The sequence below is a fragment of the Balaenoptera musculus genome, chromosome 1, assembly GCF_009873245.2.
Source record: "Balaenoptera musculus isolate JJ_BM4_2016_0621 chromosome 1, mBalMus1.pri.v3, whole genome shotgun sequence".
Classification (NCBI taxonomy): Eukaryota; Metazoa; Chordata; class Mammalia; order Artiodactyla; family Balaenopteridae; genus Balaenoptera; species Balaenoptera musculus.
Window position 1 is genome coordinate 127,288,421 of NC_045785.1, and position 27,954 is coordinate 127,316,374.

The 27,954-nt window shown below is 36.3% G+C and overlaps 1 protein-coding gene across 15 annotated transcripts in view; it reads left to right on the top strand.

Moving 5' to 3' along the window:
- The window catches only part of PRRC2C (proline rich coiled-coil 2C), a 101,677-nt gene that overhangs the window by 60,865 nt on the left and 12,858 nt on the right, over positions 1 to 27,954 (top strand). For 12 of the 15 annotated variants that reach the window (XM_036834383.1, XM_036834641.1, XM_036835155.1 and 9 more), the window contains exons 16-26: positions 960 to 3,212; positions 5,464 to 5,672; positions 8,984 to 9,138; positions 10,555 to 11,392; positions 11,811 to 11,896; positions 16,779 to 16,967; positions 17,103 to 17,354; positions 18,556 to 18,648; positions 21,719 to 21,820; positions 25,258 to 25,459; positions 27,663 to 27,866. In XM_036834383.1, the coding sequence (XP_036690278.1) occupies positions 960 to 3,212; positions 5,464 to 5,672; positions 8,984 to 9,138; positions 10,555 to 11,392; positions 11,811 to 11,896; positions 16,779 to 16,967; positions 17,103 to 17,354; positions 18,556 to 18,648; positions 21,719 to 21,820; positions 25,258 to 25,459; positions 27,663 to 27,866 (4,583 nt within the window). The remainder of the gene's footprint in view (positions 1 to 959; positions 3,213 to 5,463; positions 5,673 to 8,983; positions 9,139 to 10,554; positions 11,393 to 11,810; positions 11,897 to 16,778; positions 16,968 to 17,102; positions 17,355 to 18,555; positions 18,649 to 21,718; positions 21,821 to 25,257; positions 25,460 to 27,662; positions 27,867 to 27,954) is intronic. The other 3 variants (XM_036834292.1, XM_036834821.1, XM_036835337.1) reach the window with 3 other exon arrangements.

Below are 27,954 nucleotides of genomic sequence, written 5' to 3' on the forward strand. Positions count from 1 at the left end.
GTGGTAGATGTTAAGATTGGCAAGATTCTGCTGTTGATTAGGTACTTGACATGTAATGTGGCTAAAGTGTGGATGTAGTTCTTCCACTAACGAGAAATATGGTAGACATTTAATTCTAAGGCTGAGTTAAGGACAAACACTAATTAACAGAGTTACTTTGAAGTATCAGACAATTGGTGATCTCTAACAGTTTATAACCATGAAGTTAGAACTTCTGCCCTTTTAAGGAGTATATGTTATGGTGTTTTAAAATTCTGATTCAGTGGGAAAGATGGACCTACTCTAGTGTACTCTCGTTATAAGTGGAAATTACTAGTTTCAGTGGATTAAAAGTTCACATCAGCATGTTCTAAACTTCCTCTTAAGGAATGAGCTTCATTTGTTTTTAATTGTGGGGGTGGAAACATAACATATCTACCCCCCTATCAGAATTTTAAGTGTGTAGTATAAGCATAATGCACAACAGATCTCTACAACTTTTTAATCTTGCACAACTGAAATTTTTTACCCATTTAATCATACTCATTTCCGCCTTCCTCCTAGTCCCTGGCAATCACACCTTCTGTGTGGATGAGTTTGATTACATTATATAGTATATATAAGCGGGATCATGCAGCATTTGTCCTTCTGTGACTGGTTTATTTCACTTAGTGTAATGACCTCATCCATGATATAGCATATGGCAGGATTTTCTTTCTTTTTTTAATACTAAACAACATTCTCTTGTATGCATTTACCACATTTTCTTAAGCCATTCATCTGTCGGTAGGCACTTAGGTTGTTTCTGTTGGCTATTATGAATAATGTTGCACTAAACTCTTTATAGAGACATAAAGCTCTTTATGATTAGGATCCATTTTTTTCTTTTTAAATTAGAGGGGTTATTTTGCTGTACATGTACCTGTGAGAAAGATTTTTGCCTTGATGGCTGTTATATCTTTGAATTCTCCTTATCATAGGCCTGAAGCCCCATTGGATCAGGAACAAATAACTGCTGCTTATCCAGTAGAACATAGTCAGTTAGAGACTCATCCAAAAGCAGACTTTGTCAGAGAATCAAGTGAGACAGAAGTACAGAAGTTTTTAAGCAGATCAGTGGAAGACATTAGACCTCATCATACTGATACAAATAATCAGCCTGCTTGTTTTGATGTACCTGATCAAAAGACTGTATCCACTCAAGAAGAGCGAATTTCAGCTGGAGAAAGTCAGCCTGCCCAGAAAAGAAGTGTTTCCCATGGATCTAACCATACTCAAAAATCAGAGGAGCAGAGAAATGAGCCATCTGCAAGCATTCCTAAAGTAACTAGCAGATGCATTGATTCAAAAGAACCAGCAGACAGACCAGAGGAAAAACCAAAAAAAGAGGGCTTTATACGATCTTCTGAAGGACCAAAACCTGAAAAACTGTATAAATCTAAATCGGAAACTCGTTGGGGCCCAAGGCCTAGCTCCAGCAGAAGAGAAGAAGGTAATGATAGGCCTGTGAGAAGATCAGGTCCTATTAAAAAACCTATACTTAGAGATATGAAAGAAGAACGAGAGCAAAGGAAGGAGAAAGAAGGAGAAAAGGGAGAAAAGGTCACCGAAAAAATGGCAAAACCTGAAAAGACAGAAAAGAAAGAACCTCTTCCTCCACCCCCACCACCTGTGGCACCACTTCAGCCACAGTCAGTTCCACTGCCACCTCAACCAGAACCAGAGAAATTTCCTTCAGTAGAAACGTCACCTTCAACTTTGGTGCAAAAGCCACCTCAAGATACCGAGAAGCCTTTGGAACCTGTAAGTAGTGTTGAGGTAGAGCCTGCAGCTAAAACTGTAAACCAGCAAACTGTCACAGTACCAACAGTCAAGGAAGAAAAGCAACCGGAGAAAATCATCAGCAAAGACCTTGTTACAGAGAGGTCTCGACCAGATTTAAGACCAACAGCTAAGAAAGAATCAACTTTACCCCCTAGGACCTATTGGAAAGAAGCTAGAGATAGAGATTGGTTTCCAGATCAAGGATACAGAGGTCGAGGCCGAGGTGAATATTACTCCAGAGGGCGAAGCTATAGAGGCTCTTATGGAGGGCGTGGCCGGGGTGGTAGAGGGCACACTCGAGACTATCCTCAGTATAGAGACAATAAGCCACGAGCAGAACATGTGCCCCCAGGACCCCTCAGACAACGAGAAGAAAGTGAAACACGAAGTGAGAGCTCTGATTTTGAAGTAGTTCCCAAAAGAAGAAGACAGCGAGGTTCAGAGACTGACACAGACAGTGAAATTCATGAAAGTGCAAGTGACAAGGATAGTTTAAGCAAAGGTAAACTTCCCAAAAGAGAGGAACGGTCTGAAAACAAAAAACCTATAAAGCCTCCATCTTCTTTCAAGCCTGAAAATCATGTCCGAATAGATAGTAGACCTCTAGAAAAACCTTTTGTAAGGGATGATGATAAATCTAAACCAGGCTTCCTTCCTAAAGGAGAGCCTACAAGGCGAGGCAGAGGGGGAACATTCAGACGTGGTGGAAGGGATCCTGGAGGTCGCCCGTCACGCCCTTCCACTTTACGAAGACCTGCTTATCGGGACAATCAGTGGAACCCAAGGCAGGCAGAAGCTCCTAAACCAGATGATGGAGAGCCACCAAGAAGACATGAGCAGTTTATTCCTATGCCAGCAGATAAACGGCCTCCGAAATTTGAGAGAAAATTTGACCCAGCTAGAGAGAGGCCCCGAAGGCAGCGTCCTACCCGACCACCGAGGCAAGATAAACCTCCCCGATTTAGACGGCTAAGAGAGAGGGAGGCTGCTTCAAAAACCAGTGAGGTGGCAGTGCCCACAAATGGCACAGTTAGTAATGTGGTTCAAGAACCAGTTAATACTGCTGGGGATATTTCTGGGAATAAGACACCAGACTTATCTAATCAGAACTCTTCAGATCAGGCAAATGAAGAATGGGAAACAGCTTCTGAAAGCAGTGATTTCAATGAGAGGCGCGAAAGGGATGAAAAAAAAAATGCTGATTTGAATGCACAAGTGGTTGTAAAGGCTGGAGAGAATGTTTTACCTCCAAAAAGGGAAATAGCAAAGAGAAGTTTTTCTAGTCAGAGACCTGGCATAGATCGCCAGAATCGGCGTGGCAACAATGGTCCACCCAAATCCGGAAGGAATTTCTCAGGTCCTAGGAATGAAAGGAGAAGTGGCCCACCATCAAAAAGTGGAAAACGAGGGTGAGTATTTTGTGTTAGATAGAATTACTTTTGCACCTTCTCTTTTTTTTTTTTTTTTTTTTGGCCGCCATGCGGCTTGTGGGATCTTAGTTCCCTGACCAGGAATTGAACCTGGGCCCTCAGCAGTGAAAGCACAGAGTCCTAACCACTGGACCACTAGGGAATTCCCTACTTTTGCACCTTTAGAGAAGCTAAAAGTATACTTCTTGGTTGAACTGTGCAAAGGAGCTAGTCTATAGAGGACCAAGACATTCTTCTCCTAGAATTTTTTTTCTATTCTAAAAGTGTAAGGGTGCTTGAGAAAGAGGTTAGTGTGTCTCAGAAGTCTTTGCCTGTTGTTACGTTACGTTTCCCAAAAGAGTCCTGTTAGGAATTTGTAGGTTTGGGGAAATCTACACACCTAGGGCAGGACCTATACAGTGTCTTCCATTTGGTAAATCATCTTACTGACGATGAGCAGCCTGCCTTTCTTTCTTGGTTTCTCTTTGGAAAACTGGTGCTCACAGGTGTCCTCTGGGACTTAACATGTTGTAACCATATACAGTCACTCTGTACTGGTTTCTAGAGAGTGAATGTTGAAACTTAAGGATAAATAATATTCCTCACTCAAGTTGCAAACCTACAATAAATGATCCAGCTTAGAGAGAGGCCTAGAAAGCAAAGTCCTGCCCAACCACCAAGGCCACCAGTAACATACATACCATGTCATTGGTGGTGTTTTTAAAAGAATTTTTCTCAACTATGCTAAACTTGGTCTGTTTTTTTAAATATTAAAATGTTGGTTATAATAAATTATTATTATTATTTTTAGTATTAGGAAACATTATAAAGTAGCATTATTCCTAGTTTTAAATCTAGGCTCTGGTATTTACTAGTGGTATAAACTCTGCTTCATCACCACTAAAAGGGGGAGAAAGTAATAGTACTTATAAAAATGTGTGAAGATTTAGTGACATGATATTTGTGAAACACTTAATGTAACACCTGGTATATATAGTAAGCAACTATTAATGACCTGCCCATTGTTTTTTTTTTTTTTTAAACCAATTCCCAGATTTGTAGCCTGAGCTGGTAGGAAATTTATTCAGGCAAAGTATCTTAATCTGCATTGGTTAGTTACTTATACTTAGCATTTCAGCATTTCAGGTTACTATACCAGTCAGCGAAAATATTTTTGCTTTCTGATAATTTAGAAAAAGTTCCAGGGAAATAATACTACCAGTTGTGTTTGAGTACCTGCTTAACACAGAATTTAAACCTCCCTTTAAAAGTCAAAAGAATAGGATAACATATAAGTTACAATAACAACGTATCAATAGTTGTTGACTGTAACCAAACTATTCGAATTTCAAGTAATAATACTCAAGGGAAAAATTGATCTGATTTGTGTGCACTGTAGATCTCAACTACTTAGCAAGACTTTTGTGCTATGTAGATGGTAACAACTTTGAACCTGCAGAAATAGCAGTTACTGGCTGTAGTGAAATGAATGTTTTGCAAGAGTCCCATTTAGAAGAAATGAATTCATTCTTCACCTGTTTGAGGTCATGCTTTTTGTCAGGCTCTTTCTAAGCTTTTATCTTGAGTAATACTATAGACTGAGCTGAAAATGAATTGGTAAGGCCATTTTTCATGGTGTATTTTCATGAAGTTTTTGTAAAATGAACCCAAGAAAAGAATCTGTTAGGTAAAAAAAAACCCTGTAGAAATACCTTTGGTTTTGTGAAGTGAATCGTTTCCATATTAAAACTGGTTTTTAAAATGTTTACATGTATATAAATCTGATTGAACTTTTTTAAAGAAAAACATACTTATAGTGTAAGCATAGAATTCTTTTAAAAAAAAATTTTCATATGCTGCCCTCTTGTGGAGAAGATCCACTAGTGAATACTTTGGACTAGCTTGGATCACAGAAATTTTCTGCTATAAACAATGCTGATAGCTCATTTATAACATGATAGACACAGAAAGAATAGACACGATAAGAACCTTCAGAGGATAATTAGAATTCTAGAATTTAATTGCTGGAAAGAATCCTAAGGAGCTTGTCTTATTTCCTTTACTGGGAAGCTCCGTCTTAGTGAAGTTGTACCCAACAAAAGTCACTAAAGCTTGTTGGTTTTAGAGTTAGGGTCTTCTATCCCACTGTTACTTCCTCTTAGATTGAACTTTAGAAACTGCCACTAAGAGCATTTTTCTTTTGTTCGGATATGTAGAGGTAGTAATAAAATCTCAAATTATTATTTTGTAGGCCATTTGATGACCAGTCAGCAGGCACAGCTGGTGCTGATCCTGTCAATGGCAGCTCTGCACACCACCAGGAAGGAGCACCTAATGGTACAGGACAAAAGAACTCCAAAGATTCTACTGGGAAAAAAAGAGAAGAGCCCAAACCAGGCCCTAAAAAACCCAAAGAGAAAGTGGATGCACTATCACAGTTTGATCTCAACAACTATGCAAGTGCGTCTCAGGTCCCTTTTATATATCTATCTGTTTATCTATTTGTTACATTTAAATAGATACTGTAAATAAAGAAGTCATCAAACAAGAAATAGTTGGACTTCAAGGTAGAGATAGAGACTGGTTATGAGTCACCAACTGATATACCTTTAACTGAAATAACACCAGCTTTTAGCATAGGCTTGAGTGCTTGATAAAATTCTTGTTAAAGATAATCCACAGAGTTTCACTGTTCTTCTTTAAAAAAAAAAAAAAGGAGGAAATTAACCACCCTACCTTGCTAAACAGGTGTGGGGAAGCACAGAAAACCAAATGTGGAGATGCTTAGTTATATCTGTACATATTCTGTGTCTGAAAGGAAAGAAATGTTAACCTCAGTGAGTTATGACCTTGATAAAATTGACATCTAAGATACGATAAATAGAGAATAAATAATAGGATGGGAGGTAGTGTGGCTATGGATAAATGCTTTCAGAAAGCCAGGGAGTGATAGGATATCAAATATGAAGGATAACAGCAAGAAGGAAATATTTGATGAAGAAGTTAATAAGGAATCTCTATGAGTAGACACTTATATTGATACATGTAAAAATGTGCTATTTGCCATTCATTCAGATGAGACTTAAGCTGGAAATACTGAATAAGATTGAGAGATTTACTAAGTTAAGACCAGATAGTAGTGATGGGAAACTTTGGTTAGGTACTGTTGTTATTCCAGTATTCAAGATGTAGATGAGAGTTTTCTTTCATCTAGTTAATACTTATTTATACATACTAAATTTGATTTGGGCCCAGGACTTTGGCATTATTATTTCTAGACCAGCGGTTCTCAAAGCGTGGTCCTCAGACCATCAACATCACCTGGAAATTTGTGAGAAATACAGAATCTTGGGCCCTACCCCAGACCTGCTGGATCAGAAACTCTTGGAGTGTGAAGCAATCTGTGTTTTAACCAGTTCTCCAGGTGATTCTGATGCACGCAAACTTTTGAGAGCTAATTCTAGACTACCATTTTAGGATTCACGTGGGAAAGAAATAAACTTATCTTAATTGCGCATTTTAAGAATTTTTAGAACTGTGGTTCTTAACAGGGATGGTTCTGCATTTGGCAATCTCTGGAGATGTTTTTGGTGTCAAAACTGGTGGCTGGATGCTGCTGACATCTTAGTGGGTATAGGCCAGGAATGCTGCTAAACATCCTACAGTGCACAGGACAGCTAGCTCAAAATGTTAATACTGCTAAAGTTGGAAAGTTCTGATTTAGAGAAAGTGATTAAAGTAAATCCATAGGAAGCTTGGATGCTAATCTTACTGTGGTCCATGAGAAGAGATTAACATCCATCTAAACACCACATTTGGAAAATGACAAGTGAAGATTACAAAAGTCCACAAAACATGGCAGATTTCTCAAATATTTGTTTACTGGTTTCTCTTTTTCCAAACAACTTCTGGAGTAGAAATTTTGCAAAGTATTATATTATTGGATTAAGACAATATAAAAAGGTAAGAAGTCAATTATTTCTGAATTGATAATGGAAATTGAGCTATTAGTTTTAACTTGTTGAAGTTAATTTTAAGAGTCATCTTTAGGTTCTTTTCCTAAAAATGTTCTATAATTTCCTTAAAATGGTCTTCCTAATAATGTCCCGTTAGCCCAAAATGTTACAAAGCACCAGGCAAGAACAGGGTGTTGAGAACAAAGTATTGTTCACATGTCCTTAAATGCTTCGTGTAATTGAGTGAACTATTCAAAAGGTTTCTAACGAAGCTCTTAGGCAAGAAAATTTAAATAATGAGTGATGGCATGACTATGAAGATGAGCTTTAAACACACACACTTTTTAGTTTAAGTGAAAAACCGAGACGAATTTAGAATTATGAAGAGGTCTCTTCACAAGTCTGAAATACTGGAGTGCATGACATCCTTAGAAATGTTGGACTAAAACCTTGCATTGAGATGAGCATATGCTCCATTTTACACAGTTGATTTCTTTTTTTTTTTCTTTTGACATCTTTATTGGAGTATAATTGCTTTACAGTGTTGTGTTATACACAGTTAATTTCTTAAAGGATTTAGAACACAAGTAGAAGTGTCATAGATAAATCAGAATCAATTGGTTTTTTCCTTTGAAATTAAATTTTTATTAGAAAAACAATAACAGTAATAGGTTTATAAAGAGTGAAAGCCAGTCTTAGTATTTATTTTTTGTTTCCTTGTCAGTGTTTCTATAAATGCAAATTTTTAGCTATTTAAAAAGAACTGTTTTCCAGTAGATTCCCTATGATCCACTCCATGGTCATATTCTCTTGCCAGCCCCCGCAAGTTATCACCATTCTGAATTGTATATGTATAATTCCCAAGCAAATATCTATTTTTATTATGTGTTTCCCGATCAGAACATATTATATGTTTATATTTGCAAAATTAAAATAATTTATTTGAATTGCCTCACCCTTTTCTTATATTTATTGTGCAAACATTATACCTACAACCCAAAATCACATCACCTGGATTATTTTTATTTTTCTTCTAAGTATTAGTTAATGGATCTAAATTTCTTATACTCACTGGAATATAGAATAATTTAACAAGATAGCCGGAATAATTGTTAGACAATGAGTTGAAAGTATATCTTGAATTATTCTTCCACTGGGTTATTATGATGTATGTACATCTATGCCACTTTACATTCACATGGAACTTTAACATGTATTTCATGTTTTTAACAGCTCCACATTGTAGACAATAGTCTACGTAAACTAGAGGCGTTAAGAACCATAAGACCAGCTTAAGTTGTTCAACACCGCATTGTTAGCACATCAGCCTCTCAGAGCTTATTACATCCTTTGTAAAGGGGAAACAATAGTAATAACCACCTCTTAGAGTGGTTAGATGCAAATGAGATAAAGTACTACGTAGATCTTTACAGCACAGCACACATCTTGAGGCTGGGAGAGGTAGAGGTTAAGTGATTTGACTACGATAAGACAATTTTGATTTTTCTTTTTAAGAACAAGTCATTACCACTACATTGCTTAAGAAAAAAAGATGTATAATATATCATTCAAAGTAGATAGTCTCAGGACTTTTATTTTTAACCTTGTTTACAAAATCTTTTCATATATCTATGAAATCTTTGCAAATTTTGCTGCTAAATGGCCATTTTATGGGAAATGGGTTATATACTATGAGTTATAAGAACTAGATCTTTGCCATGTCTTTTATTTTTTAATCACTACTGGACTAAACATTTCTATTTATCTTTTCAATTGAAAAAAAATATCATTTTAAATCTTTTTGTATATCTGTAGGTGTTGTTATAATTGATGACCATCCTGAAGTAACAGTAGTTGAAGACCCCCAGTCAAATTTGAATGATGATGGTTTTACTGAAGTTGTATCCAAAAAACAACAGAAACGTTTACAGGATGAAGAACGCCGAAAGAAGGAAGAACAAATCATACAGGTTTAGCGTTTCAATTTGTTGCTCGTTATTTAGATTGTTGCCCAAAATATATTAGGAAATGGTCAAGGTTTCTATCCACCTATAAGGTCAGGGCTGCATTTATTATTCAAGTGTTGAGAATGACCTGATTTTTCACAACTTTAAACTGTTTTTAACCAGAATGAGGTAAATTTTAAGTAGAATGTAATCACTAGCTCACTGTTTGCCTTAGAGAAAACCATCTTTACTTTATTTCAAAATATATCTTACTTGCCCCATCTTACTTCATTGCAGAGTTAGGGTTAATTTTAAATCATCTTGGAAATTTAATGAATACAACTGCCATTATCTCTAATAACTTGCAGATTCTTGACCTATACAAGTTTCTGTTGTAATCTAAATTAGTTCATTTAAATAGTATGAATCACAATAAGTTATTTCCTTTAAATCAACCGAAACACCCATTTTACTGAATGCTGACACAGGATAAAAATAAATACAGCACATGGGTCATAGCAATAAAGAGCCCTAACAGATGAGAGGGCTTAAAAGCAGGAAACACTGTAAAAATCCTATGTGGATGGTAACATTGAGTTTAATTGAATATAATCCTTGGGACTAGATATTTTCAGAAGTCATTTATTTGTTATTATTGTTTAGGAAGATACATTAGTGCATATTTTATATAGCATAATACCCAGCAACACTCCCAGAATTAATGCTTCTGTGGCAAACATGAGTTAAGTAAGTAATTTTTTGTCAGGTGGGGTCAGATTTTGCTGCCAAATGAATTTAGTGCGAATTTACTTAATTTCTTTAATTTCAGAATAGTGGAAAAGAGATTGTGGACCTGTATATCAAGAATATCTAATACATATTTGTCTTTTTTCCCCTATAGCATCTTTTTTTTTTTTAAAGTATGTTGTATCTAAATTATTATTTAGCTCCTAACTCTTTTTTTTTTAATTAATTAATTTATTTATTTATTTATGGCTGTGTGTTGGGTCTTCGTTTCTGTGCGAGGGCTTTCTCTAGTTGCGGCAAGCGAGGGCCACTCTTCATCACGTTGCGCGGGCCTCTCACTATCGCGGCCTCTCTTGTTGTGGAGCACAGGCTCCAGATGCGCAGGCTCAGTAGTTGTGGCTCACGGGCTTAGTTGCTCTGTGGCATGTGGGATCTTCCCAGACCAGGGCTCGAACCCGTGTCCCCTGCATTGGCAGGCAGATTCTCAACCACTGCGCCACTAGGAAAGCCCTCCCCTATAGCATCTTGTAATTTAAAATCTCATTGGCAACCTGGATGTTTTTATTCTATCAAGTAGCTATTTTGTAAAGTAAAGGAGCTAAATTAGCAGTAGATAGCTTTGTTGGAATGTCTGTGTGAACTATTACTTTCAGCTGTGTTACTGACACAAATGATTCCTGCAAATTTTTTAAGGTCTGGAATAAAAAGAATGCAAATGAAAAAGGAAGAAGTCAGACTTCTAAGCTCCCACCAAGATTTGCCAAAAAACAGGCTACGGGAACCCAGCAAGCACAGCTTCCAGCCTTAGCTCTAGCCTCAGCTCCAGGTCCAGGTTCAACCTCAGCTCCAGGTCCAGCCACAACCTCAGCTCCAGTTCCAGCCTCAACCCCAGCTCCAGTTCTAGCATCGCCCTCGGCTCCAGTTCCAGCCCCAGCTGCAGTCCCAGTCTTTACCTCCACCTCAGCTCCACTCCCAACCTTAGCCTCAGCCTCAGCTCCAGTTCCAGCCTCCACCTCAACTACAGCCACAGCCTCTTCTCCAGCTCCAGCTCCAACCCCAATCCTTGCCTCCGCTTCCACCCCAGCCTCTGTCCCCATCCTTGCCTCAGCCTCAATTCCCATCCTTGCTTCAGCTCTGTCACCAGCTTCAGCTCCACCTCCAGCTGCCTCAGCCCCAGCTGCCCCCACCTCAGCCCCAACTGTCCCTGCCTCAATCCCAACCCCAGCCCCAGCCCCAGCTCCAGCCCCAACCCCTGCCCTAGTCCAAGTCTCAGTCCCAGCCCCCACTGCCCCAGCCCAGACTCAGGGACAGACTCACAAACCAGTCCAGAGTCCACTACAGACTACAACACAGTCTTCAAAACAGCCCCCTCCTTCAATTAGACTACCTTCAGCTCAGACACCTAATGGCACAGATTACGTAGCCACAGGAAAGCCCATCCAGACCCCACAGTCACATGGCACTCTTACAACTGAATTATGGGATAACAAGGTGGCCCCACCAGCTGTGTTGAATGACATCTCTAAGAAATGTAAGTGTGCAACAAGAAGTGAGGGGTGGAAATGGCATGGGAATTGGGGGTTTGTTTTCAATTTTATTTATATACTCAGTATGTTTTTTCCTAGCCATTTCTTTTTTCTCAGTAGGAAGCAGTAACAGTAATCTTTTCTTAGCTTCCTTTCTTAAAACCTTTGTTTCTAAGACAAGTGTGTTATATTTTTAACAGCCATATTTTATGGACACAACTTTGTGTTGATAAAACAATAGTACAATGTTTTGGAGGAGATTATATTTATTTTGGTATGCAAGAATCTCTTTAAGTATTATATACCATGTGAAAAGTCATTGTTTTATTATCTAGCTACCATTAAAAGAAAGGGTTAAATGGGTTAAAGATTATTAGCCTCTAAATTTTAATGGTCATATTTCCTGTGGCTTCTCCTTCTCAGTAGGTCCCATTAGTCCACCACAGCCACCTTCAGTCAGTGCATGGAATAAGCCCCTAACATCATTTGGATCAGCTACTTCATCAGAGGTAGGAACAGACTTAATAATGGCTTTTGTGGGGTTAGTGTGGCAGAGTTTCCTTAAAACAGTTTCTCAAACTTTGGCATGCATCAGAATTACCTGGAGAGCTTATTAAAGTAGATTGCTGGGACCCATGCCCAGAGTTCTGATTCATTAGGTCTGGGCTAAGGCCTGAGTACATTTCTAATAAGTTCCCAAGTGATGTTAATGCTACTGAATCTCAACAGTTATAAGCTGCTTCTCACCTTTAGACATATTAAGGTTAACATTTTAAAACTTCTAGCTTTGTGACACAGAGAGTGTAAGTGCAATTACTATTTTCTGGACTGTTTTGTGTTTTTAATGATATGCATGTTTGAATAAACATGCATAATATGCATGTTTAATGATATGCAGTATAGTTACTTAGAAGCAGAGTTTCCGGGAGTTTGTTCTAACATAATTTCTCAAACACACAGTATTGGTAATTGGCTATTTAGGCCAGCAATTCTTCATTCATTGAACAAACATTTATTGAGCACTTGTGATGTATCAGGCACTGTCCTAACCTGTGGCCTTAGAAAAAGTGGGTGGTGCTGTGAAAACAGAATAAAAGCCCCGCGCTCATGGGGCTTCCATTGTAGTTGGGGAGAACCAACAATAAATAACACGTAGAATGTTAAATGGTGATCAGTGCTGAGGAGAAAAGCAAAAGCAAGGAAGGTGTATAAGGAATTTCCCAAGGGGTGTGGAGACAGCTTAAAATAGGGTGGCCAGAAAAGGCTACTTAGGTGACATTTGAATTAAAGACTTGAAGGAGGTAAGAGAGCATGCTATTCAGTTGTCTAAGGAAAAGTGAATTCCTGGTTCAGAGAATAGTAAATACAAAACCCTAACACAGGAGCATGCCTGGTGTGTTTGAAGAGGTACATATGGCTGGATTGAAGTAAGGGATGAAAAGAGAACACATGAGGTTGGAAAGATAATAGGTGGAGGATCTGGTAGGGACTTCAGGCATGGTAGGAAGACAGTAGACAGTTTTGAGAAAAAGAGTGACAGGATCTGACTTTTTAAAAGACTATTCTAAGTAGTCTGTTAAGAACAGTCTGTGGGAGCGAAGAATAGATGGTAAGATGCCGTTGCAATAATCACATGATGATAGCTTAAACCAGGAAAGTGACATTAAAAGTGATGAGAAATGGTTGGTTTCTGGGTATTTGAAGATAGAGCTCATAAATTTACTGATGAATTAAATGTGATATGTGAGAAAAAGGAGTCAGTTATCTCCAAAGCTTTTGACTTGAGCAGCAAAAGGGATAGAGTTCCCATCAGTTGAGATTGGGAAGCTGTAAAATGAATCATCATTGGGGAAGATCAGGGAATTCAGTTTTGAACTTGTTAGATTTAAGATGTTTATTACACATCTAAGTGGAAATGTCAAGTAGGTAGTTGAATATAAGAATTTGTAGTTCAGAGAAGATAGTCTAGTTTGACTACATAAATCTGTAAGTCATTAGATGGTGCTTAAGTGATGAGGTTGGTTGAGGTCACGAAGGAAGAATGAGTTATAAAAGTAGTTAGAAAAAGAGAAGAGAATCAAAAACCGAGTCCTAACTCAGGGAGTTGTGGGAGATGGAGAAGCTAAGTGATGAGAAAAGTGTCCTGGAATCCAAGTGAAAGATGAGTTTAAAGAGGGATAAATCAACTGTGTCAAATGCTGTTGGAAGGTCAAGTAAGACAGACCCTGCGAATTGACAGTTGGCATTAACAATGTGGAGGTCACTGGTGACTTTGACAAAAACAATGTTGGTAGAGCACTCGGTGCAAAAGCCTGGTTAGTGTGAATTTAAGAGAAAATGGGAGAAAAGATGAGTGCAGTCGTCCCTCAGTATCGCAGTGGGATTGGTTCTAAGATCCCCCATGGATACCAGAGTCCAAGGATGCTCAAGTCTCTTGTATAAAATGGCACGGTATTTGCATATATTTATCTCTAGATTACTTCTAATACCTAATACAATGTAAATGCTATGTAAATAGTTGCCGGTGTGCAGCAAATTCAAGTTTCACTTTTTGGAACTTTCTCGGGTGTTTTTTTGTTTTTTTTTTAATCCAAGGGTGGTGGAGCCCATGGATGCTGAGAGAAGGCCGACTGTGTAGAGAACCTAGAATAGTTTTGCCGTAAAAGGGGAGCAGAGAAATGTCAAGGAAGATACAGTTAAGAGATTTTTTTTTTTTTCCTTCTTTTTTCTTTTCAGGGAAGTCTTCCTGCTGTTCCCTACCCCCAGTTCAGCTTTCTGACTTAGGTCTGGAGTAGGCCTCATCATCTGTTTTGATTTTTTTAAGTTCTACAGAGAACTCTTTGTAAAAATAGAATTAAGAGTCACTGGATTCTGTATCTGAGATGCTCAGTTTAATCATTTTTCCTCTGCCTGTTTGTTTTGACATTATGATTAATTAGAGCATTTCTTGTACAGAAAGTTGATTTTTCATTACTAATGAGAAGGATGGAGTAGAAAGTTTCTTTTCTTTGTTTTGGATGAGTGTACTGGTTTAATAATTTTATTAAAATGTTTGGTCCAGGTTTTTAAATTGACGTTAAAGTACAGGGACCATAATCTCTCAGCTGCAAGATTTTTGTCGTAGACATTCTACTACAAGTTGATAATACTAAAAGGATGCTTACATTCTTCTTCAGCCTCTTGGAGCAGCAAGATATTTTGTTGGTGTCTCATTTTTCTCATGCATATTTTTCTTCATCCTCTTTATGTTCTTTATATTTTCTGGATAGAATGATTTTATCATCTCTCCTTGTCTTATGTATATTTTATAGACATTTTTTGTTTCAAAGAATATAATATTCTTCCTAATATTGTCTGACGTTCTCTAAGTCCCATTAACTATTTGCCTATTCATTTAACTATTTATAAGTTCTTTATTGTTTTATACATAAAATCAATAGCTTTCAGTTATTAAATACTGCACCATTCTCTCTTCTAAAATTAATTGTACATTTATATTGAACTGACTAGAAAATTTCAACATTGACTGAAACAGAGATGTTTATTCTAAGTTATATCAGTACTGTTTGTCTGTAGTTGAAAGTGAATGTTCAGATATTAAAAATAGATCTGAATGACATGCCTTATTCCTACTGATGACATTGTCATACTGATAAATATAACAATAACCTTACACAGTAATTGACACACTTAATTCAGGGGTAGCAAAAATGATATGAAATAGTGATTTGATTATAAGACCAAGGCCTGAAGTTTAACTTTGTCCCTAGTTTTGTCTTTTTGTTTGTTCTTCCATGAAAAGGTTAAGTACAGTTTTTGTGGTTTCAGTTACCTGCAGTCAGCCACAGCCTGAAAATATTAAATGGAAAATTCCAGAAATAAACAGTTCATAAGTTTTAAATTGTGCACACCTTTCTGAATAATAGTGTCATGAAATCCAGTGTTCCCACCCACCCATTAGTCATTTAGTAGCCATCTTGGTTATCAAGTTGGTCGTTTTGCTGTGCTTGTGTTCGGGTAAACCCTTACGTAACTTAATAGTGGCCCCAAAGCGCAAAAATAGTGTGGCTGGCAATTTGGATGTTCTCTTACTGTGCCTAATTTGTAAATTAAACTTTATCATCAGTATGTATATATAGGAAAAAGAACACAGTATGTGTACTGTTGAGTACTGTCTGTGGTTTTGAATGTCCACTGGGGGACATTGTTATAAACACCCTCAGGCTTACAAAACCCCATGTCATCTAACCTTCTGCTTGTCCATCTTCTGCCACTGTTCCTAATACCTGCTGTGTTCCAGCCTCACTAGCTTTTTGGTTTTTTTTAAATTCCTGACCTTTACACTAGATGTTTGCTCTGCCAGAAACACCTTCCACTAATCCTATAGTTTAGATTCAGTTTCAGTATGACCTCCTAGGGCCTTTTTCTAAGTGGTTTAACCATATTTTAATTTTTGCATATCCCTTGTCTAACTTTTTAGTTGTTTATTTTCTTCATCCATTATAATGCAAGTTAGATTGGTAGTGTCTGCCTGGATCAGCGCCTAGCACAAAGAAGGTATTACGTAAATTAGCAGTTTAATTGATGAATGAATTTCTGATGTGTGTGCACGCCATTATCAATCAAAGTACTTTCATGTATATTAATTCATTTTATTTTCAAAGCAGAAGTGGGTGACACTGGAATTCCTATCTTTTTTCTGCTCCCCCGTTAATTCATTCGTTTATCTGTTGCTGGTGGTGCCTTTCTGTATTTGTTTTACATTTGTTTTAAATGATGTTTTACATTTGTTTTAACTTGAGGCTCTGATTTGCCCTTCAACCCAGGGCACTTAAAGCCAGGACTTTAAAACTTAAGTCTTGTCCTAGTTTTTAATTTATCAGTTGTTTGCTAATACAGATCAGTAGGGTTAAGGGAATGTTCTCCTAAAACATAAACCAAGGTCAGTTAATCTCAGTTGGATGTAGATTGCTTCAAACCTTCTATTGTTCTTTTAAAATATGTGCTATTACATAAATCATTCAGTCAAATTTGAACTCTGCTTTGAAGCAAGTTTTTTGTTTTTTAAGTTTTTATCATTATAGAACCAGAGGGGTTTTTTTTTAATATCTTTATTGGAGTATAGTTGCTTTACAATGGTGTGTTAGTTTCTGCTGTATAACAAAGTGAATCAGCTATACATAAACATATATCCCCATATCCCCTCCCTCTTGCGTCTCCCTCCCACCCTCCCTATCCCACCCCTCTAGGTGGTCACAAAGCACCAAGCTGATCTCCCTGTGCTATGTGGCTGCTTCCCACTACTAGCTATCTGTTTTACATTTGGTAGCGTATATATGTCCATGCCACTCTCTCACATCTGAAGCAAGTTTTTAAATGTTCTCTTACTAGGGAACAAAGAATAGTCAAGAAAGTGGAGTTGAAATTGGAATTGACACAATTCAGTTTGGTGCTCCAGCTTCAAACGGGGGTGAAAATGAAATTGTTCCTGTGCTTTCGGAAAAAACTACTGACAAAATATCTGAACCTAAAGAACAACGGCAGAAGCAGCCACGGGCAGGCCCTATCAAAGCCCAGAAGGTATAGTTCATGTTCCAGATATAATTGTATGAAAGCCACTAACATTTAAGGAGAATAAATAAGTTTCAAAATTGGATTAGTTTTCAATGAGTGTCTTTGATCATGATGTGTTTTTGTCATAAACATTGAATTTAGCTTCCAGATTTGAGTCCAGTAGAAAACAAAGAACATAAACCTGGTCCTATTGGAAAGGAACGTTCATTAAAAAATAGAAAAGTAAAAGATGCCCAACAGGTGGAGCCAGAAGGACAGGAGAAATCAAGCCCTGCTACAGTCAGAAGTACAGATCCTGTGGCAGCAAAGGAAACCAAAGCAGTTTCAGAAATGTCTACTGAAATAGGAACAATGATCTCAGTATCATCCCCAGAATATGGCACTAACGTGAAGGTAAGCAACGTGCAATGATTACCAGTTCAGTTGATGCAAACCACGTATAAAATGAATGGGGAAAACAGCAACAAAATACTTTTTTTTTTTTTCTTGAGGCATATAATTCTGTAGCCTATAAGGGTTGTTATTTCTTACAGAGAAGATTTTATTTCATGGTGTGCATATGTGATCTAAAGAAATTCCTTACAGTAAATTATCTTTCTATGGCAACTTAATTCTGGACTATTGAGTAGTTTAAAGTGAAAAAATATTTACCCAAGATTAGAATGCTTTTCAGTGTGTTTATAGACTTCAAAAGAATTGCTCTATATTACTTTTTATTTTGTTAATGGAGTTACAGTGGACCCCTCCTTATCTTGCACACTAGTGAGATTCTGAAGTCAGGAAAGATAAACTAAAAGATAAACTTTTAGTAACTCCAGTATAGCCAGTTTTCTTTCAGGGTTGGAACAGATCATGTTTCATTGGTTGAGCACCAGAGGAATGGTTGACTTGCATTTAGGGACTACATTGAATGAAAGATGCATATCTTTAGAAATACTCATTAAGGCAAGATACACTGAGTGACTTTATGGGGACTGACACTTGTGGGAGTAGCAAATTTATATCTGCCATTTGGTGTTCACTCCAGAACATGTATTCATGGAGAAGAAAGGTAGATGGAATCTTTCATATTACTTGAATATTTTTCTCTTTTTAATTGCCATACAACTCAATGCATGGAAGTGAAAAGCTTGTGTGATCTAACTCTGCCATGTTTAAAGAAGATATTCATGATGATAAACAAGGAGTTTATCCTAAAACCTAATTAATTGTGACAACTAAGATCTTGACATTCATTTATCCATGTTTTATTTTGAAGAAAATAGAAAATCAGTAGTTGAAAGTAAGCTATAGATTGAGTATAAGAACCACAAAGAGTTCTTTTAGAAATCCAAAGAAATAAATACTTGACACTGTTGACAACCTCCTAGTACTATGCAGTATATTTTTTTAAACGTATAGGACCCCGGCAGTGGTTGAAATGTGGTAGGTCCATGTTTGTTTTATCCCACTGTCGGTCTTTAAGATTTGAATCTTAAGGTCTGCTCTCCTCTCCTGCTTTCTTCCAAAACAACTTTACAACTGTCAGGCTGTTATTAGAAAGTGACTCTTTAATTCAGTTTAAAACGTATTTTTTTCTATTACCACTCCACAGGAGTCTGTAACAGACTATACTACACCTTCTTCCTCTCTGCCTAACACTGTGGCTACTAATAATGCAAAGATGGAGGATACTTTGGTTAATAATGTAAGTAATCAACCTGAGATGTGGCAAGTTTGGATAGGAACCTGGCTATTGTTATCTAATACACACTTTATGACCAGTATTTAACTCTTCTCAGGGAAAGAGTTGATAGTAAGTTTGTATTTAGGAGCACTGTAATATAATTAGGGGAAATAGTCAAAGCTGAGTTGTTTTTCCCCTGAAAGTCATCAGCTTTATGTTTAATATCCAGGCTTGTGATGCTTAGGCTTGGTTTCATAAGTACTAATCCTATTAACCTGGTTTGGTAAGAATTTTTGTTCTTAGCTTTCACATTCTACAGATTCAGCATTTATTTGGTTGGTAATTTTGTTCTTAAATGACACCTTTTTATAATGCAGTGAAAGGTCATTCACTTAAAAAGACAATTAGATTATTACCAAAGATTTATGTGTTTCTTTTTGAATTTAAAAAATTATACTGGACCTTAACAACTTCATTCCTCTTGTGAAGATTGAGCTATAATGTATATCTTCATAAAGCCTTAAAAGCTCTATTAACACATTATTGACCAGGGGATTTTTGCAGAAACTAACGCCTGTGGCCGTAATACGTCTCCGTTCAAAAATGTGTTAAAAGATGACAGTAAGTTATGTAAATTTGGCTCTAGCATCCCATAGCTACCGTGTTATAATTGAAGACTCTGTTAAAAATCAGTACAGTCCAGTATTTTGCCTAGTTCACTAACTGACAGGTGAAAAATTGTGAGCCAAAAAAAAGTTAGGTAACCTCCCATGGAAGAAGAAGAGCATTTTAGAAGTTACATGTATGGCTCTTGTTTTGGAGAGCAGGTATGGTGGAAATTCGGTCATCTGGTCTCTTTTTTAAATATAGCCTTCTATATTAAAGGCTTCTTTTAAAAAAATAACCTTTACAGATATATTTAAAGATCTCTTAAAAAGCTTTAACTCTATCATTTTAGAATAAAAATCTCAATTATCTTTTATTACAGTGTCTTTCCCATGTTTTCTGTTTTTCTCTCTAGCATCAGGTATATAGACTTTTAGGTGAGATACATTAGGGATCATTTAATCCAACTTTTGTAGTCCCGCTGAAGGAAAAAGGAGAGAAAGGAGGAAGACACACATTTTCTCTGTGATAAGAGAACACTTTTGGAGCTGATTAATGTAATTTGTCCAACTTATGTTATAAAGCTTCACTTCATATGCCAAATCCTCTTCGCCTGACCTTTTGGAGAAAGGTTTATTTAACTTCTTATAGGAAGTAATAGAAAACTTGGGAAGGGCAGAAAGACTTTCAGTTTACTTCCTGATGTCACTACATGGATTCTCAAATATTGAATTAGTAACATTTCAATAAGGTTTAATTATACTTGAATCATGCTGTCTTTTCTCACTTTAGAAAAATGTAGAGTATGTTACCTTTTCCAGAAAGTATATGATGCTTTCTGCCAAACTACTCTTTTCTAAAAATATAATTTATAAAATATGAATATGGAAGGGAAGATCATTATTCTTAAAACTCATTGAAAATATCCATATGAGCATTTTAATGGTTTCTGTCTAATCTGCAAGGCTGATTAACATAGTGACTTGTACACAGAGGACTACTGAAGGGAAGACGCCCAGTCTTGTGTTTAAGTAAATAGTCTATATTTGATTTTTAGCAATGTATCCAGAGTATGTTTGAAAACAAGATCAGTTTGGGTCAGGGAGCATTATAAAAGGTCATCAGTTTGGAATGATTTCACAGTGTTGCTTATTTGTGCCGAGTGTGGTGGTGATTCTGAGCTTAACATAGTGTTAAAAACAAATGTCCTACATGGGAAAAAATTTTAGGACCTTTTGAAATGTCCCTTTCTCATTCATTAGTCTGGGGGCTCCATTTTATGCATAGAACTTTTGTCTTTTTAAAAATTAAACTGGGGAATTCCCTGGTGGTCCAGTGGTTGGGACTCTGCACTTCCACTGCAGGGAGCACGGGTTTGATCCCTGGTCGGGGAACTAGGATCCCACAAGCCGTCTGGCGTGGCCAAAAAATTAAAAATTAAAATTAAACTGAAAAAAAGCCTTATTTCCCTTATTGAGGCTTAATGCACTTTTTAAGGATCTTAGCTGATATTCATTGGTTGTAGTACCTAATATTACAATTGTTTTGAATCTTGAATGTCTTGAAGATTTAAATGCAGGTGGTGTTTTTGATTATTATAGCACAGCTATTTTAAAGATTTATAAAATAATCTCCATTAGATGGTCCGTAGTACCACAAAGTGATTATCTTAAACCCACCCCCAACATCTCAGTTATTGTGTTTAAACAACTGACTGAACCATCATGTAGTAGTACAAATCAGTCATATAGTAGTACATAATAAAATCTCAAGATCCAGAGACTTAGAGGAAAAAAAGAGATACGAGTAGTGAATTTCTAGTATCTTCAGGTTTCTAACAGTACTTGCCATAATCATGTCTTACTATAGCAAAGCAATTTGGTTAGCGTAACGAGGTGGGGGGTGATACTATATATTTTCCTCCCAACATAACTTTTGTTCTTGAATCTATTTATAAGTTGATTAGATTGCTGTAAAGAGAATAATTTCTTATACTTACCCTACCATGTTAAATGCTTCTCATAGAACCTGTGGGTCCTGTAAATGGTGGAAATTATGTTACTTAGAGCTTTGCTATACAGCGTATGGTCCAGGGACCAGTAACGTCAGCATCACCTGGGAGCTTGTTTGAAAGGCAGAATTTCAGGGCTTCCCCAGGCCAAGTGAATCAGAATCTGCATTTAACAACACCCCCAGGTGTTTTGTATATACATTAAAATATAGGAAGCATGACCTTTGAGTTTTTACCTTATGTTTGTGACAGATTTTTTCTGTCAATTTATGCATAAATAAGCAGATAGTATTTCTTCTCAGAAGTTTTATCTAAGATGTCCAGAATTATCAGTTACTATAAATGCAGTGTAACTAAGCAGTCAAATATTCCTCTTGGTTCTGATGAAAATAACCTTAGAATACATTAGCATTATCTTTAATGGGGCTTTTGTAGCGGACTTAGATTGTAATATGTGTTGCCTTACCTTTTCAGGTGCCCCTGCCCAACACCCTCCCCCTCCCTAAGAGGGAGACTATACAACAGAGCTCCAGCCTAACTTCAGTTCCTCCCACTACTTTCAGCCTCACCTTCAAGGTATGTACGACATCCATCTCTAAAGGTCCTTGATTATTGCATGCAAGGGGACATAAGTTAACAATACTCTTGGTGTTTTTACTAGTTTTGTGTGAAAAGCAGCAACACTAAGCTGAAGAAACGGAGTGATGTCAAATTATACCTTAAAATTTTATTAGTTTCTAATACCACATAGCAGTGACTTGATATCCTCATATTTAAAGTGAGGCATATTATGCTTGTGAATTTTGTCTTAAAAGTACAGGAGAGCATTTTATATTTCATGTTTGTACTGAGTTCCTCTTAGAGATCTTAATAATTATTGGATACGTTAGTTGTGTAGAAAACAACTAACTTGGTGTTGCATGTTTTTTTATCCTAAGTACTGGTAATGGTAAGAATGCTAATTTTCTGTCTTTCCTCTAAGTCATGTGTGAATTGAATGAATACAATGTAGTAATTAAGAATATTTTATGAAGATGTAATTGATTAATACAAGTGATTTTGATTTGATTTTTGTTGGATAATTTTTGAGTAACGGTCCAAAAGAGATTTTACACAACACATGCTTTTTGATGTCAAGAAGTTTAGGCTTTTTTTTTTTTTTTTAAATCTCCTATTATGCTTATAATTTTGAGCTATGTTACTAATACTTTTTTTACAATTGAGTTATTTGAGAGTATTTTAAATCAGTTGTTCACCTCAAGAGTAGTCAGTGGTTAAAAAGTACAGATGTGGAATTAAGTGAGGATTTTTTTTTTTTTTTAACTGCATTTATATATCTCTTTGGTGCTGTTTGTTTAGTTTGAAACCTGGGCAAGTATTTATCCTCTACTGTAGCAGGGCTTTCTAATGCTACACTGGTTGCCAGTGAATCTTTTTGATGATCTTCAGGAGAGGGAGTAACTACGTTTTTTTTATAATGTGACCAGTGTTTATTTCTAGACTCTTTCTATTTGATTCTCCAGCCTCCTGACCTCTTGTCCCCTTGCCGCCCCCCAACTTTTTTTTTAATACCCCCAACTTCTTTTTAAGAAGCTGCTTAAATACAAGTTTGAGACTATAAAATTTTACAAGACAACCGCTTCTGCTTTGTGTCATCTCCATCTTTACCCAGTTCTTACTGTTTACTGCCAGTTCCTACTCAGCCATTTTTGTTGTTTTTCCACCTGAATGACTGTCTTAACCTGTGTTTCATACTATATCTTACATTTGGTTTTTACCGTTATTCTGCTTAAGGCAGTAGTCTCATTTCGCATAAGCAAATACAATATCATCATTAATTATTCTTCAGGCCAGTTGTTGATTCTTCAGAAAGCCCTTCCACATTGCCTTTCACTTAATGTTTTTAACACCCCAAAAAGAAATAATATACATTTGGATTAAAGTAAATTTAAATTAAATTGTATTAGCTTAAGACTTTTTCTGGTTTATTTTTACTTTTTTTTAATTTAATTTTTATTTTATATTGGAGTATAGTTGATTTACAATGTTTTGTTAGTTTTGGGTGTAGAGCAAAGTGATTCAGTTATACCTATACATATATCCATTCTTTTTCAGATTCTTTTCCCATATAGGTTATTACAGAATGTTGAGTAGAGTTCCCTGTGCTATACAGTAGGTCCTTGTCAATTATCTATTTTTACTTTTTTTTGGACACCTTTCTTTATTTGAGTAATTTATAAAGTATGGAAATATCTATTATATGGGTATTGTCAACAGTATACTTGCCAAAAGGAAAAATGAATATAGTTAAGTAATTATACTTTTTAGTTTCCTTGAATTTCCAAAATTAGAATCTAAATTTTCTTGCTGCTTAAGAAATGAAATGAAACCAATGTATGTGGCTTAAGTATTATGTAAGATTGATAACCTATAATTTATGTATTTCCCATAAAACAAAACTGGTTGTAAAAGGCATTGTAGTCTATAACATTCCTCTAAGCTATAAAATCTCAGATAGTACAAGCAAATCGCATTTTGTCTAACTTGCTAAGTGGTGGTATGGGGGTTTTTTGTTTTTGTTTCTTACCCTCTAAGACTTTTGTTTTAAAATAAAATACATTTGAAACCAGCAAGGTGATTGTGAGGAAAAGGAAAGAGTCAAGCAAACCTAAAAGTGTCCTGTGTTTTGAGTTTGTAGTAATGATATTAGCCATCAAGAAAAGGTTATATTGTATATAGTGTGTGTTTTAACAGGAAAGTAGGGAGATATGTGATATTTCTCAAATACTTAAAATTAAAATCAGGTTGAAATTTTTAAAGTTGGTACTTCAGAGACCTACAGACTTCCCAACAGTGATATTTTAAAATCTTATTTGTGAAAAGTACCCTGGTGTAAGTCATTGCAGCTGAATTTTATAGGTTATCTTAGATTTTTTCCTCTCAGCTCCGTATTTTGACTAGTAGAACTAAAAGCTTCAGAATCTCTCTATCTGTTCCTTTCCTGTTCAAGGAGCCTCAGGATAGTTGAGGATCTACATCTGTGCTCTCCAGTTCAGTATCCACAAGCCACATGTAGTTACTGAGCACTTGAATGTGGCTAATCCAAGTTGAGGTGTGTGCTGTAAGTTTAAAATTAAATAGATGCTGGATCTGAAATGTTAATTTTTTTAATTAAAACATCTCAATTTTTGTATTGATTATAGGTTTTAATTATTATTGTAGATATATTGGGTTGAATAAAATATGTTACCAAAATTAGTTTTACCTCTTTATTTTTATTTTTTAAAGTGTGGCTACTAGAAAATTTAAAATTATATGTGGCTTGCATTTGTTTATCTGTTGAACAGCTCTAGATAGATTAAGCCTACAGGTAAAACCAGCAGCCACAAATACAAATGGTGGCAGTCAGAACCCGAAATGCTTGATGGGGTCTGGAGGTGAAACAAGAAGTGTTTCTACTGTACCCAAGCCTAAAACCTCTCTGGTTACACTGCCTTTTAAAACAATGTGAGCATAAAACAGCCAAACAAAAGGTACCTGTCGCTTGCCATTTGAGAACTGTTGGTTTAAAGAAAGACTGGAGAGAATGGATATTTAATGGAGGGCCTTTAGTGTCTCTCCTACTAGAATCAGAGCCTCAAGTCAGTCCTAAAGGGACATGGTATTTCCATTTCCTTATTCAGTGGTAGGAATAGGGACTCATGTTTAGATGATACAAGAGCTGTGACTATATTTCACTGACCTGTTTGCCAAAGCCTTTAACAAGCTCTCTACAGAGACATAATTAAAGCCCACTGCCTCCAATTTGAGTAAAGGAGTGGAGATAAAGGAGAAAGTGAAAGCTTTGAAAGCCTTATGGTTCTAATCTATATATGTGGTTTTTGAAAGGTTACAGTTGGAACACATTTATCTATATATATTTGTTTATATATGTGTATTAGTTCTGTTAGCATAGTGATTTTCTTTCTTTTTTTTTTTTTTTTTGGCTTTAAAAAATGTTCATTTGGTTGCAGATGGAGTCTGCACGTAAGGCATGGGAAAATTCTCCAAATGTTAGGGAAAAGGGATCTCCAGTAACTTCCACAGCACCTCCAATCGCAAGTGGAGTCAGCAATAGTGCCAGTGGACCAAGCACTGCTAATTACAATTCATTCTCAAGTGCATCGATGCCTCAGATTCCTGTTGCTTCCGTCACTCCCACAACTTCACTATCAGGTAGAAGTCTTATACCTTTTCTTTAAATATCTTAAATTATTTAAAGTTTCTTATGATCTTTTCCTGTTTACTATCCCCCGAGGTATTATTTGTAAAAGACAGAAGATTGCACGTGAGATAATTATCATCTGGTTTATAAACTTCTTGCCTCCCTCCCCTCTCTTGCCCTCTCCCAATTTTAATTTGGCAAATATTTAATGATGGCTTACTAAAATACTTCGCTTGACCCTCTCTTCTTCCCACCCCAACTCCCAATACAGATACGGATAACGAATCGTTGGGAGATTTTCTGTCTTGTTCCTCTAAATTTTTTTATAAATTTCACCTTTTAATTTTTATTATTTAACTCATAGAGCTAATTAGACCAACTCGGAAATAACACAAAATCACAAAGCTTTTAAGTTTTGTGTGATCTGTATCTCATTTGAAGGAGCTGTTGGCCTAAGTCTGTTGGTTTAACATATTTTCTGGGGAAGAGTTACGGGTAGAGAATTTCCAGTCTGTGTTATTTGAGTAAATGATATCCATTAGTTTTGGGGTTTTTTTTTTTTTAAAGGAGAGTCCATCAGCATCCCAAGTTAGAAGGTGTTTTTCTTTCTTAAATGTTTCACTAGTGTGTAATCCTTTCATTGAACTATATCTCATATGGGGCTTTATCATTCTTAAAGAACCAGAGATATTTCTGAAATATTTGACTCTAAGAAGGTATACCCTTTTACCATATGTATAACCATGTTTCTTCTACTGAAAACAGAAATTCGTTTTAAGCTTTCCTAATACTCTCTAATGTTTCCAAAACAGTCGGAAACTCCTTTCCAATACATGTAAAATATATACAGCACAGAATTTACTTGCTTTGGCTAGTTCTCATTTAGTGATTGCAGTAATGATTTTCAGTATTCTGGCTTTCCGTGCTACTTTTAAGCACCAAAAGGACTGAGGTTGTACTATAGTTATTTTGACACTATCTGGAATCAGATATATGTATTAAGACAAGCCCAGATATTCAGATCAAAGAGAGTATTCTAACTGTACTTCTTCCCTCTTTAAACCCTTTCAGGCACACCCCATCACCCATTTCCAAGGCATCTTCATTATGCTTACCAGCTTGGGCCCCAGGCTACTTGGGTGGATAGGAGGTGAGGCTATAAAGGAAGCAGGAGGAGAGTATGGTAGGAAGATTAGGAAATATAGGGACTGGGGAGGTTCCTAGTTTTTTCTTTGGAACCCAACTACTTCCTTTCCTCTGGGTCTAGTTTCCCCACATTCCCATCAACTAGGATAAATTTTTAACAAGGACCTTCTTGGCTAGTCATCCTACTGGTAGAGATTCAAGTGCAAGAACAGAGGTACCTCAGTCTTGGTCCTCTCTTAGAACATCATTTGATATCTGAAAATAATAATAACTACTACATCACACTTTTGAATCAAATACCTATATTGTCATTTGCTCAAGTATTATTAATAGTTTGTCTTGTTTTTAACGTATTACTAAATACCAGTTTTTGCTGGTATATATACAGGGAGAGACAGGAATGGTCTTTAAGTTTATATGACTTTTTAGGAGCAATTTACATTAAATTTTTATATTACATTAATAATTATTCTTAAGACACTTTATCCTTCTGTGTTTTTATGTCTATGCCTGGCCTTTAATAGATGTTCAAATATTTATTTATAAATAACTGAAGTTCTAAAGATTATCCTTAAGGTATTTTGCCAGAAAGAGGAAAAAAAGTCTAACCTTAAGTTTATGTGACTTTTTAGGAGCAATTCTGATCTCTCAAGGCCCATTTATGTGCTGATATTTATGCCTCACCATAAATGAATGAAGCTCTTGATTATCCTTTGTGATGATTAAAAAACTAAATATTAGTTTGAGGCTAGACTATAACAATGTTGTAGGCTCTCAGCCTCCTTATTTTGTGAGTTTATTTTTAAATTTTCTCCTCATTTTAATTTTCTATTTGTATTTCTCCAGATTTTATAGTCTTATTTGCATCTGATAAATGTGTCTTCCTTTTACAAGCCCCCTCATATCCACTTTTGGTCTGAGGTACCGTATATAAGTGCCTAATGAGTACGCAGTGGGCATAAATATTAATTTTCCAGTTTCTGGTTGGTGCTTGAGTTTACTGTGAACAACAGTGGTACTTTAAAATATGCTACATTTCCCCCTTATTTTATCCCTCTCCCAATGTAGGAGCTGGTACATATACTACCTCTTCTTTAAGTACAAAATCTACAACCACGTCAGACCCTCCTAATATTTGTAAAGTGAAGCCCCAACAATTACAGACAAGCAGCCTGCCTTCTGCAAGTCATTTTTCGCAGTTAAGCTGTATGCCTTCCCTTATTGCCCAGCAGCAACAGAGTCCACAAGTCTATGTGTCTCAGTCTGCAGCAGGTACGATGTTTGAATATAAGGAATTTAGAAATGAAGACGTTTTAATGCTTTTTTCCTCTCTTCCCTTACCTTTCAAGCTTAAATATTT